General features: G+C 36.4%; 1 protein-coding gene across 1 annotated transcript in view; it reads left to right on the plus strand.

Annotated features, from left to right (window-relative positions):
• Nucleotides 1-13,967, plus strand: part of LOC126184092 (microfibrillar-associated protein 1) — a 76,592-nt gene extending 62,625 nt beyond the window's left edge. The window contains exon 8 of the mRNA XM_049926453.1: nucleotides 12,292-13,967. Coding sequence (XP_049782410.1) covers nucleotides 12,292-12,570 — 279 coding nt within the window. The 3' untranslated portion in view covers nucleotides 12,571-13,967. The remainder of the gene's footprint in view (nucleotides 1-12,291) is intronic.
• The last annotated feature ends 902 nt before the right edge of the window (nucleotides 13,968-14,869 follow it).

The following is a 14,869-nucleotide window of genomic DNA, read 5'->3' on the forward strand; positions in this document are numbered from 1 at the left end:
TACTAAGTACACATGATACATGTATAATGTGAAAAGACATGAATTATCCTACACAATTCATCTATCAGATGTTATAAAATGTGAGCAGTGTAGCAAAATACTTGCAGTTTCTCAGCAACAGTGGCTGCCATGTGGAACAGATGACAGTCCAAATTTTGGGAGTCGTTGCTGAGAACTGTTCACTTTAAAACTTAATATATGTTGAAATGTATTGACCTGATATTAATCAGATTTTAATAGATTGCAGGCACATATATTGCTAGTGTAGAACTCGTGTTACAGAATTTTCCATTCACAATTTTTCATTTATCTAAACTAACATTTTCCTATCTCAGGATAAACTGAAAACAGAAAGCTTGGATTAATTTTAAATTTATCTATTGTGGTTATTGAAAACTGCAAACACAATGACTGTACAGTGTGATAGGGGTTTCATAAAGAACATTATTGAAGAGTGGTTCTGTGTTCACTGGAATGTGCAATTAGCCGACAATGGCCATAGCATGCAGCAGTCATAGAACTGAGTCAGCTACCCACCAGTGAGGCACACAATGCCTTCGTCCCTTCAGCCGGTCGGGCAGGTTGGGGGCTCGGTCCTAGCAGCTGCAAAAGGGTTAATACGGGAGCACGATAAGTGGACAGTTCTAGTTACTGTACTTATCTTTTGAATGAAAGCTTTCTTCTGGGTAAATGCTTGTGTTATGTATGTCATTCTTATATTTTGTCAGTTGCATCATGGTTGACTGTACATAAAGGAAAATTCAAAATAATTAAAATCACAGAGAGACAGAAAGCCTGGCCAGTTCATACCTTCAGGAGGAACAGCTACCTCTACTGCCAGTAGAAACGTTTGAAATAGATCATGGCACTCCTTCACGATGGAGGAACTCAGTTTCCATCTTCACCCAACCCAGTCCTCTTTCCTCTCAAAGAAGGACCCTGCTGTTCTGAAAGTTGTGTGTGCCGTGATGTGTTTCAAGTAATTCTGTCAATTGTACTGGAATTTACATCTCTTGGTTTTAATTACAATGTTTAACTTCACTTTTGTGCTCAATTGTTTTTAAATATTTAAAAGTTTTGTCTTGAACCTTTGTAGCAGTCTGATATCCATCTGGTTCAGATACATTAATGATATATACACCATCATTACCCATGACTGAGCAAAAGTATTGGACTTCCTACAACAAATTAACGTAATTTCACAGATAATTGCCTATCTGTGCATACTTTGTAAGTAGCCATACGTATGTCATGCAGAAACCTAGTGCCTCCGAATTTTTTCTGTGAAAACTTGTAAAGTTTTTTAAATAAAAGAAATATTATTAACATTCTGTGTCTTTATTATTCATGTCTACATATTTGCAGCCATCTACAGCTAGAGGGCTCCAAATTGTTGTGTGTAACATGGCAGTGTGTAACATAACTATGTTAATGCATGACGAACATTGTGCTGTAATTGAGTTTCAAATTCAAGGAGTTTGTCCACACGTGGATCACACTCCCCTTCAGCATGACAATGTCAGATAACATACGAGGACTGCAACATCTGCAACAATTCAGTGCCTTGGGTTCACTGTCATTGGTCATCCTCAATATGGTCCCAACTTGACCACATCTGATTTTCATCTGTATCCAGTCCTTAAAGAGCACCTTCATGGACTTCACTCTCATGGTAGTAAAGTGGTGCAAGCAGAGGTGAGGTTGTGGCTCCGTCGACAGTCATCATTCTACAGTGTCAGTATCAACAAACTGGTCTCGTGTTGGGAGAAATGCATTTGTCTCCAGGGAGACTATTGACAAATTAATATGTAGACATGAAGAATAAAGATGTAGAATGTTAATAATGTTTGTTTCATTTAAAAAGCTTTCAGAGTTTTCACATAAAAAATTTTAGGTATTAATTTTCGGCAAGCCCTCCTATTAACTTACCTGGTCAAAATGAAATGGCATCATGAAAAAAATTGGTGTAATTAATGAACAGGGTACAGAATGTTTCAGACATCCTTGGAGGAAGCTGATTCAAGGGATGTGTGTAATGGCAGACATAACAGTTTTAAATGTTATGTACAATATGCATTAGGATAAATTACTGCTCACCACACAGAGGATGCTTTGAGTAGCTGACAGGTACATTAAAAAGTACATTGAAAAGCAAACCAAGGTATTAGACAAATTCCACACAAACATGGCCATTGTTATTTCTGAGCATTGAGGTGCAACAACAGTGCCCACTTGTGTGTGAGTTGTGCATGTATGAATGTGTGTGTGTTTTTGTAAATCTGAATAAGAGTTTGTCCGATAGCTTAGTTACTTACCTACTCCTTGGCACTACAGCCCTTGTGGAGCCTTGGCCTCCTGTACAATCTCTGTCCACTCTTCTGTGCTGGCTGCTTTGGCTCTTCATCTTCTAACTCCCATTCTTCTCAAGTCCTCTTCCACGTTGTCTAGTCATCTGGTCCTTGGTCTGCCCCTTATATGGCTTCCACATGGTTTTCCTTTGAAAACTTTCTCGGCTGTGCTGCTCTCCACCATTCTTTCTGCATGTCCCAACCAACAAAGTATATTATTCTTTATTTCTGTCATGATATCTGGTTTGTTACACAATTCTCTGATTTGTTATGCAACTCTCTGATCTCCTTATTTCGATTCACCAAAACCCCCTATCATTCACTGGCCTGTATATTTTCCTAGTTACCTTCCTTTCCCATCTCTGCAACTCCTCATCATTTTGCATCATTATCCAAGTCTCTGAATCATACATCACTACAGGTCTCAATACTCTACAATACACAGTCAGCTTCAGATTCCTACCAAGGCTTCTTGCTTTAAATACTTTAATCAGTGCAGACTCCTGTTACCAGCTGCAATCCATGCATGTATTTCTTCTCTCATATCGTTATTCTCAGTTATCAGTGACCAAAGATGTTTAGAGCTCTCACAGGTTTTATATTCTTTCCCATTCAAAGTCATGATTCTGTCTCCTTCACTATACCTTTTCCCAGATGTTAACATTTACTTGGCCTTTGACTGATTTATTGTCAGCCCCATTTCCACTCCATATCTTCCTAATTTTCCAAGCTTTTCTTCCAGGTCCTGTTTCCTCCTGGATAACAGATCAGTAACATCTGCATATGCAATATCATGCATCACTCCATTAAACAGTGTTCCTCCAGTGTTGCCACTTTGTCTCTTTCACGTTACCCTCTCCAAGGCGACATTAAACAGAGTAGTGGAGGGCACATCACCCTGCTGCAATCCTTGATTAACTTCAAATGCCTTAGATAAAATGCCTTCAATCTTTACTTTGCATACCGTTCTTCTCAAAGTCATTTGAACCTGTCTTATCAGTTTTTTGGGTACTCTTTCTTCTTGCATTGCCTTCCAGAGTTGATCCCTTTTGATACTATTATAAGCTTGTTTGAAATCAATGAACAGCTGGTGGACATTGATGTTATCCTCATAACATTTTTCAAGCATCTGTTTAATAGTAAAAATCTTATCTGTAGTGGCTCTATTAGTTCTGAAACCACACTGGTAGTCTCCTAGATACTCTTCTGCATATGTTCTGAGTCGCCCAGCCATGATTTTTCCTAATACTTTATATACTATGCAGAGTAGTGCAATTTCTCTATAATTTGCACTGTTGGCTTTGTTATGTTTCTTATGAATAGGGCAGAGTATTGCTGTATTCCATTATTCTGGAATATTTTCATTCTGCCATATTTCTGCTATAATGTCATGCAAAACCCTTATTAGTTTTTCTCCCAGAGCTTCATTTTTTTTTTTTTTTTTTTTTTTTTTTTTACAGTCTTGATACTAGCTTTAATTTCTTCCACTGAAGGTTCCTTGACGGATTCCTAATAATCTTCTTCTCTGTTTACTTCTAGCTCCACCTCTTCTACCTTACCAGCATCAACCTCATCTTTGTTTTCCGATTCTGTATTCAGTAGTTCACTAAAATACTCCACCCATCTGTCTAAAATCTGATCTTTTCCTCCAGTCAGATTTCCCTCCTTATTTTTACAGAAAGGTGCTCTGAGTTGGAATCCTTTCTTTATACCATTCACCCTCATATAGAATTTCCTTGTTTCCTGAGCAGTCTTTCTCTCTTATAATTCATCAATCCACCATCTTTCAAATTCTCTCTTTTTCCTCCTACATTCCTAATCTGATTCCTTTCTCTTCTCCTGGCATTCTTCTACAGTAATTCTTGTTCTCCTCTGTGGCATTCTTTTTCTTGTCTCATTCCTTTCTTCTATCTTCCTCCTACAATCTTTATCAAACCAGACCTGTGTTCTCGATTGCTTCTTTCTATCCAGTACAGTTTCAGCTGTCCCATGTATTTTACCTTTGACTGTTTCCCATCTTTCTTCAATACCCTCTCCTGCCTGATCTTTGGCTTCATTAAGTCTATTTGTCAAAATAGTTTTATACTGTTGTACTGTATTTTCATCATTTCTTAATTTGGCATCATCAAACCTTGGCACAATAGTTTACTTGGTCTGTCTTTAATTGGCTATCTCTGTCGGTATTTGATTCTTACCGAATAGTAATCACTATCTCCATCTGCACCACGACAACTATTCACCTCTAATATATATGAAGCATGTTGCCTATCTATGAGTATGTGATCAATCTGATTTTTTGTGATCCCATCTGGGGAACACCATGTAACTTTCTGGATATCCTTCCTTTGCATTCTTGTGCTTTTAAAACCATATAACTAGGTTATTGCACATGGCAATATCAGTTAGTCTGATACCATTATCATTAGAATCTTCATGCAGACTCTCCTTACCAGCAGCTTTCCGTTATGTAATTCTTCTTCCTACTTGAGCACTGAAGTCCATAACCACCTTAACATCATGCTTTGCCACCCTTGCTTTTTCGTATTCCAGTTGCCCATAGAATATATCTTTTTCCACCATCTGTTGAAACATATATACATATGAAGGATATATTGAAGAAGTGGGCTTTCATTTGTAGTACACAGGTTCTTTTGCCAACAGGCTTTAATGTCAATATGGCAGCCTTAGGAGCATTATCAAACAGAAAACTTGTGCCTCCATATCCTCTGCTTCCACAGCTGTAGAACAATGTGTGTGCCCCAGATGCTAATATTCCACTGCCTTTCCATTTCACCTCTTGTATTGCTGCCATCATCACATTATATTTCTTCATTTCCTTTTTCAGATTCTGCAGTCCTCCAGTCTTGTTCAGTGTTCTTATTTTCCATGTCACTAAATACCAACTTATATGCTGTTTCTGTTGCCAAGGCCATTTGTCCATGCATCTGTCCGGCTTCCTTTCACCTTTGGTTCCATAATGAGCTCTTTTTTTCTGGGGTTGGGTTGTTAGCCCCATGCCCAATGCTCCTCCTTTATGCAGGCTTGGGACTGGCACTAGGATTTTCATGGTATCTCCCAGTGATGGAGTTGTCCAGTAGCATAGTCTACTTTTAAATGTGCCTGTCTCCTGTATGTGATGAGTAGCAATCTATCCTAATTTGTATTGTTGTTATTTCATCCCATTTTTTCTGTTGTTTAAATTTAATATTTTCATTGATAGAAATCCATCTTTAATGACTGCATTCCAAGAAAAAAAATAAGAAGAAGAAGAAGGGCAATAGGGTATGGCGCTAATAAAAACAATTAGAAAAGCATTTGCGAAATCAGACAATGGAAAATCCAAGATCGAATAATGACAATATTATAAAAGGATAGATTGCTACTCACCATGTAGAGGAGACATTGAGCTGCAGACAGGCACAACAGAAAGACTGCTATACTTTTGAGCTTTCGGTTAAAAGAACTTCTAGAGTAGAAGACACACACACATTCACACAAGTGCTACAGTGGTTTTGTGTGTGTGTGTGTGTTGTGTGTGTGTGTGTAGTTTTTTTTTCCCTACATTAAAAGAAGGCCCTTGGGCCGAAACCTCAAATGTATAGCAGTTTTTTTTTTTTTTTTTTTTTTTTTTTTTTTTTTTTTTTTTTTTTTTTTTTTTTTTTTTTGTTGCACATGTCTGCAACTCTACACCACCTCTATATGGTGAGTAGCAATATATCCTTCTCATAGTAAAAATCATTTGATTACAAAAGGAATCAAAATAGGTGTATCATCTGTGAGGAAAAGGAAATTATATGAAATGGTTAAGACGAACAGAGAAAAATAACTGGTTTCATATTTCAAGATGCACTTTACTGTCTTATGAGAAGCAGCTAGAGGATCAAAAAGTCTCTGTATGATGTCTATAATTAATAATCCACACAAAATTAAATGTGTGTGGACAAAATGTAAAAGAGAAACCAGTTGAGGAGTGTGTGGACTTTCCAAGTAATAAATGATGGAAGTCTGATAGCCAGTACATTTAATAACCATTTCCTGGAAGTAACTCAGAAGATTGGAATGGACATTTCGAATGATATAGCAATAGAATACTTGCGATGTCAGTACCACACACATACAACCAATTCAAAATTACTCAGTGTACTGGCAAAGAAAATTAGGAATATAGTTCACTCCCTAAAAAGCAAAAACTGTCACAGAGTTGATAATACCTCAGAAAAATTACTAAAATCCTTTCCTTCACATACATACAGTGTATTCAGTGAAATCTGCAACACATCACTATCAAACTGTGTATAACACACAGATTGAAATATGCTATTGTGAGACCACATAATACGATGGGTAGTAAGATGCAGATTAATAATCAGTTAATTATTAACCAGTGTCACTGCTTAGCTTCTTCTCAAAGATACTGGAAAAGAATATGTATGCAAGAACCATAAAACACCTATTCAAAAATAAAACGATGGAAAATCCGTGATGGAATACTGATAATATTATGAAAAGGATAGGCTACTACTCTGTTGATGTTGAGTCAGAGACAAGCACACAGAATGACTGCTATACATTTAAGTAGTCTGTCTTCAGTGGCAAGAGACAGTGCCTTGGAGCCAATTTTAGGTTTCTGTGCCATAAATTTTGAAATAAAGGGGTGATGCAAGACATTTGTTAATGTGTGTACTTAGTCACTTTTCATTTCAAAAGGGTCTCTCATCAGAATACACCATTCTTAAATTCACAGAGTATATTAAACAAAATTTAAATAACAAAAAAAAACTACCAGGTGGTATTTTTCGTGACTGACTAAAAGCATTTGATTGTACAGTTCTCAGTATTCTCTTAGAGAAGCTCAAATATAATGGTATCAGAGAACACACTGGTAACTGCTTGTTATCCTGTCTATTAAGAAACTTGGTGAGTGCTGGCAAGAAACAGCGTCTTCAGAAAGCTGAATAATCAATACCAATGTACCATGGAAATCAATACTGGATTCATTCTTGTTTTATCTAAATGTTCTGCCAACATATAACTAAGAAGCAGGAGTAGTTCTCTGTGCTGACTATACAATTAGAGAAACTTCAATATTTGAAAATGGAAAAAAAAAATTGAAAATTAATAGTTGGTTATTTTCTTTAAGTCTAAATTAACTGTGACTGAAACTTGATAAAACACAATACATGCAATTCTGTTCTGTATAAGACGTGGAACACACCATTGGAAATAATGAGCGAGGTTAATTCACTAAATGAAATGGAATATTGTAAATACTTACATGTTTATATTACAAACCTGAACCGAAAGTTATAGGGCGTCTTAAATGTCTAAGTTCTGCAACTTCTTTATTAATGATAGTTGCTGATTTTTTGGGTAAAAATATAGGGAATGACTTTTCTATTTTCATTCATGAATGTGTTATGGCATTCTGAGGCAACCCTTCATTGAGGAAAGAAATGTTTGTTTTGTTGAAGCATGTAATAAGAATAATAATATGTGGTGTCCATCCTAGAGTCTCTTGTAGACAGCTCTTTAAACAGTTAGGCATTTTGGAAACATGTTATCCAGCACTCAGTCTTAGCGGCACAGGAAGAAGTGATGTATTTAGTACAGAAATCCTTGACTATCTACCCTGTGATGTAAACAATGTAATAGATAATTAAAGTAACTTCAAACACAAAGTGAAATCATATCTGCTTCATATCTCCTTCTACTCATAGAAAAATTTCTTAATGTGTAGTAATATAATGTGTATGTTGCATGTGAGATGAAACGTAGTTGAATATAAATCACTGTATGGGGAAAAAAGGCTTAAGACGGGCATGTAAATGGTCAGTGTGTTGTAGTATTTTTCACTGAGTGAATATATTAGAGTTTTAAATTGACTTGTTCAACACAACAATTATAACCCAGGGAACTTGCAAGTGACTAACATTTGACAGATAATTTTCAAAATCTCGTTGTCTGTGATGGTGTTGGTCTTTATTTCATTGATAACCAATTCTATATTTCAGTACATGCCAAACCAACCAAGGAAAAAAAACCTTGATTACCATCCTTTTCACACAAAATGACCTTGTCCTACAACCTATTTGTTAGTTATGAATGTATTAGTTTGGACCATAATTTGTTGCACAATCAGCCTAGTCCACAATCTGGTTTCCTATGCTGTCTTATTCTGTCTCAGATGTATTAATGATCTAAAAAAATAATGAAAGAAACCTCTTCCCCTCCTGTTTCCCATCTCCCTTCTACTCTTGCCCATTTTACTTGACACAGACCCTCACCCCAGTTTACCAGCAGAATTTTGTTCTGCCAGAACTTTACACACCATGTATGTAGCTTATAGTATCCTATTCCAAAGGATTTCTAGTTTGCGCTTCACCCCAGAAGCAACATGGATTCATGATTTCAACACCTGTACCTCAGAACTGCACATTTGGAGCTTACTCTACAATATACTCTTGGTCTTGGACCCCCTAAGCTTACTCTAAATGCTTCCTTTGTTTTGTACTTTAGTTTCACTTCTTACCAATTTGGGTGTTCCAGTTGTTAGTACACTGGACTCACATTTGGGAGGAGCAGAGTTAAATCTGTGTTTGGTCATTTATCCTCTTTCCACATGTTTCATTTCTTTTTCTATCCCAGTTCCTCTTCCCACATTCATTGCAGTGATTAATACATAATTCAGGAAGGGTAGGATTCACGTCAACATTTAGCTTCGGATAATTCTGTGAAATGAAATGGTGTGTGATGAGGGCCTCCCGTTGGGTAGACTGCTCGCCTGGTGCAAGTCTTTCGATTTGACACCTCTTTGGCGACTTGCGCGTCGATGAGATGAAACGATGATGATTAGGACAACACAACACCCAGTCCCTGAGCGGAGAAAATCTCCGACCCAGCCGGGAATCGAACCCGGGCCCTTACAATTGACAGTCTGTTGCGCTGATCACTCAGCTACCAGGGGCGGACGGATAATTCTGTATTGGTGATAACCTATCTAAAACATAGAATTGTATGACGACACTGTTTTTCTATTTGAACAAAATGCATCCAACATGAATGCTTTAAAATGCCATGTATGGTAAACAGAACTAGTCTGCTGATAAAGTTATCAATTTGTTTATGCTACTGCAAAATGAACATATAACCATAACAGTAACTATACTTCGTGAAAATTGTGCCAGACAGAAAAATTTTCTGTTTGTCCTTGCGTAAATTTCATTTAGGGAAAAGTTACGTAAATTTCTTAGGAGAGGCATATGTGACAATAATTGCAATACTGTTGTGGATATCAAGACCTGCTGTATGTAGTTCCTTCATGACACACGCATTTGGAAGGCTTTATGTGGCTAACACAGAAGTGGAAGACAAAATACAGTTACTGATTGTGACGGATGAGCATTAAATAGTGTTGTTATCTGTAATAAAGAAGACAACTTCCATAAAAAAGGAACTACTGAGTTTAATATGTGTCTGGAGACCATAAGGTCAGTATTAACAATGTAACTGGAATGGCATAAACAAAATATTCGTGGTTAAGCTGCCCAAACCTCTTGGAAATCAAATGAATATAAAGAAGATGCTTCAGTGCTACAAAGTGCACACTACCTGTGTTACAAACTATTGAACACAACTAATGTGATTCAGTGAGACTAGTTTAATGCTTTTTCCAGAAGCAGGACATACGAGGGGGGGGGGGGGACCCAAAGGTAATGAGCATTTTTCTCTGGCAGTTGGTGGAACACTAGTTCTGAATTCTCCTGCTAAATGCCTTCATTAGAGACCATTTTGTATCAGTTGTCCTAGTGGCATTGATGTAGAAACATTATTGTGGTCAGTGTGACTGTTTCTTGTGTTTTGTGAATTTTTCAGTGGCGGACATTTGCCAATGTGCTAACATCAAGTTCAGTTTCCTGTTGGGGAAACCAGCAGCAAAAACTTCCCAGTGCTTCTGACTGTTTATGAGAAATAAGCTTACAAGTGGTTTTCTCATTTTAAAAGTGGTCAATTATCAGTTGAAGGTGAATCATGACTTCCAGAATTGACGTAAACATTGAAAAAAATTGTATTGTGGTCATGTTTAATCATAGTAGAACAGCTGATAAATTACAAACTTCCAGCATGCTGGAGTAGCTTGGATCAGCAACTTCTTTTAATTAGTAGAACAAAAAACCACTCCAAGTTGCAAATTCTTACTTTTTATTCTTTTAGTGACTACATTCTGGCCAAGATCCATTTTCAAATCTCATAACAAAGTCGAAAATGGTATTCTCCAAAGATGTCAAAAATTTGCAATGAACAATTGATGAATTGATGGAAATGGCTGGAACATCCTGGAGTTCACACAAATGAATTTTGATGGAAGATGAAACATATTGTGGCAAAATTCATTCCGCATGTGCGAGAGAGCCAATCATTTGCGCATGTGCTGGGAAGTGAAGGAACAGTCAGAAATTGATCTGGATTTTGAGGCAAAAGTCATAACGGGTGATGATTCATGGTGTTATGCATATGATCCGGAAATGGAGCAACAATCCAAGGAGCAGAAGACTCCATCATCACCAAGACCAAAGAAAGCAAGGAAAGTGAGATCCCAGGGCATGTTGGTTTGCTTTTTCATAGCAAGGGGATCATCCATCATGAATTCATTCCCCAGGGTACTGCAGTTAACTGACATTACTACCTGGGAGTACTAAAATGATTGTGTGAAACAGTGAGAGAAAAACACCTGCATTGTGGCAATTAGGAGATTTGCTTTTGTCCCACAACAACGCCTCTGTGCACACAGCATTGAGTTGCAAGCAGTTTTTGCCCAAAAACCAAATGACAACAGTTTCTCCCACCCCTGGCCCCCCTCTACACATTAGATTTAGCCCCCTGTGTTTTTTTAAAAAACCACAAGAAAGAAAAGAATCCTGAAAGGAAAGTATTTTCAAGATGTTGAAGAAGAGGAAAAGAATGCTGGAGGCACTAAACAGCAAATTTCAGTCAAGTTTAAAAACTATTTCCACCAGCATAAAAAGTGTTGAGAAAAGTATATTATGTCTGACAGACACTATGTTGAAGGTGTTTAAGTTTTGAAAGTGTTCTGTCAAATAAATGATTTTTTGTAAAACAATTTTTTTTTATTTTTTGGTCCCCCTCATACATGTGGAGGACACCAGGAGAAGATACAGCTTGGACTACCTTTTAACAGCTGTGAAGCATAGTGTTGATCTTGTAAGGTAATCCTCTCCCCCTTTCATGTACATACAGCTGCAAATTTCCAATATTAATTTGATGAGCATTATAGCAAAATAATAAATTTTTGTTGACCTCCACGATAGCCAGATTTGCATGTCACAGAGCCAGTCTTACCAATTTTGTAAAAACAGTTAAGGATCCCGTTACTCTCCACTAATGTATGTTATTGAACTGAAACAGTTTCATTCTGAGAAATATAATGAAATACCATTGGAAGTTATTGAGAACCGTATTCATTAATTTACAGGAGGATTCAGGCCTTTTTTTTCTTTTTTTTTTTTTTTTTTTTTTTTTTAATCAGAAGTGGTCCAACATGATATGGTGTGTGTTCATTGCACCCAGGTCACTTTCAAAGCTCACCATATGTTAAACAATTCTTTGTAACAAACAAAACTCTTCGTGTTATTGCTTGTGGATGTTGGCCTCATTCTAAAATATGAAACAAATGTATTTTTCCATTTTAAGATGTTTTCAGGAATAAGTTAGTGTGTGTGTGTGTGTGTGTGTGTGTGTGTGTGTGTGTGTGTGTGTGTGTCACAAATGAAGGTGAAGATCTAGGATTTTTTGCCTTTGTAATATATGGTTTTTTCCTTGATTCCTCTCAGTGCCACAGCAATTGCATGCATTTCTTGATTTCAGCATTTTTATATTGGGTTATGAATTTTACTGGAACTTTGTTTTCTTTTTGTTTGTAATATAGGATGAAGATCAAGAATTGTTTAAACGTGATTTCTCAGCTGCGACTTTGGAAGATCACTTTGATAAAACTATTCTGCCAAAGGTAATGCAGGTGAAAAATTTCGGCCGAAGTGGGCGTACAAAATATACACACCTGGTGGACCAGGATACAACGCAGTTTGATTCCCCGTGGGTTTCGGAAACAGCTCAGAATCTGAAATTCCACACAACTCTTGCTGCTGGTATGAAGCAAGTGTTTGAGAAACCAACACAGTACAAAAGGAAACAACAACAGCAGTGATTGTGTTCACAAGAAAACAAAAATTCATGTAAAAACAGTAAAGACTTCATCACCATTGTTGTTTTACTTGTTTACAAAAATCAAGTGTGTGTCTTTTCAGAGTGATAGACTTTTTTTTTAGATATCTGAGAAATGTGTGAAAGTTGTACAGAACTTCTGTGAGCTGTATGTCAACATTCATTGTACAGTGATTCATTTTACAGTGACTGCATATTATCCCATCAGTGGATTCCTTTTGGGTGTAAGTGTGTAACAAAACTTGAAGAGCTTAATTTTATATTGCCAGAAAGATGATTTTACTGTCTCCTGTGAAGGGTGCACAGAAATATTGGGTTGGCAGATTAATTTGTTCTTTACTTTTATGTGTGATGAAACACAGTGTACTGATATATTTTGACAATTCGTATCAGCTTAATAATTCTGAGCACATAACGTATTTGAAGCATATAAAGAAAATACTTACACTGTATATTTCATACTCCACTCATCTGTGCAGATCTTTCAGTGTAGAGAATACTGTAAGTTGAATAAGTGGTAATTGGAGGGTGTCATGAATATGGGAAATAAGGCAGTACATCACAGCTAAGATTCAACAATGCACTCAGTGTGCTCAGTAATGCACAGGGAATGGTGTTGTCAATGTCAAATTTGCTCAATCACACCTTCATCCTTGGCTGGTTTTGAATGATTTGTGTGAATGACTTAACTGCAACCACTCTACATTAGGGAGAAAAATGCTATCTAATAGTATCTCGTGTTCACCAAAATCCAGAACATACAAAACTGATGATAAGTGAGCATAAATTTTCAAGAAATTGAACAATCAAGGTATGCAGTGAAATCAGGAAAAAACAATGGAAGTACAGGTAGACTTGTTAATTACCTGAATGAAATGTTTTGTAATATAATACTTTGTTGAAACACTGTGTTGTTGCTACATGGACTGCAGCCTGAAAAAAAGTTTCTGACAATCATTATAACATTTTAATGGTCCAATGTACTATATGAATTCCAAGTATATGCATGTTAAAAGTTTTAAATAACTTTATTTTGTATTTGTGTTAAGTTTCTTCTACTCCAGAGGTGTTTTTTTGTCTTTTATTTCTGTCTTCCACTGTGTTTCATTGCAAGATGTTAATCTGTGATTGATTGTATACTATAATTTTCATATTGGTTTTGAAAAATTGAATACTCAATAGTCCTGAATAGGTAGTTTACTTTTTGTTTTGTGTTAATTAAATTTTGATGTTGCATAGAACACAGGCATCTACAGTAACAACTTCTCTTGGTGGTTAGGCAGGATGTGTGTATGGTATTTCAAAGTATCACTCTTGTAATTTGGATAGCTGTAACTGGCAGTTACAGACAAATCAGATGTAAATAAATGTTTATTGACAGAAAAATGATGACAAAAATTATTAATGTTGGATAACTTGTTGACAAATTAACACTTAATGCTAAACTGGGACCCAAACTGAATCCAGTTCCAAATCCCTGTCGGATATAATTTTAACCTGTTAAGAACTTTCATAACCATATGTTTTCTATTGCAGAAAGAAAGATTTACTTTATTTACACAGTCATTTGATGGGGAGACAAAGGAGTAGCCTTGTTCTTGGAAATGTGTATTGATTTTAATGGTCTACAGTTTTGTTCTATCACACGTGTCCTTATCCACATCAAAACAACTTCCAGGAATGCCTTTCTTTAGATTATCTACAAATTCAAAATAATGCTGTGAGATATGCAACTTGTTGGCTTTTTGAATATTTCTTAGGCCAATCATTGAAGTGTATTCCCTATAATTTTTGATGTCGGGAGTGATGCTACTCAGTGTTATCCTTGGAATAGTGTGACTTTACTACATACCTCAGACTCTATAAATCATCCTGACAACACTTCACATTAATTATTATGGACGTGTCATATACATATATTCGATTGTGAAGACGTACCTCATATAAATATTTCTTGTTCCTTTTCAGGGCTCTGATCTTGATGGTGGTGTTTTCCATACACAACACATAAGCAGTTTATATTTCAAGGCCCTCATGAGATAAAAAAATACTTTTTGCCTTTCCATACACAAGTTTCTGGTTTTGGATTAATATACTTAGGAGTAAGCTTATTTCAGCGAAAAAAGGAAATAATGTATTTGCAGTTTGTCTTTGTAGTGCACAGTCCTCCACCCATCACAGTTACCACTATGATTGGTTATGGGAATCTTACCAGTTTTTTGCATGACATTGACAAAATTAGTGGTTACACATTTTCATACAAGCACACTAAATATTGCAAT

The sequence above is a fragment of the Schistocerca cancellata genome, chromosome 4, assembly GCF_023864275.1.
Source record: "Schistocerca cancellata isolate TAMUIC-IGC-003103 chromosome 4, iqSchCanc2.1, whole genome shotgun sequence".
In the NCBI taxonomy this organism is placed as follows: Eukaryota; Metazoa; Arthropoda; class Insecta; order Orthoptera; family Acrididae; genus Schistocerca; species Schistocerca cancellata.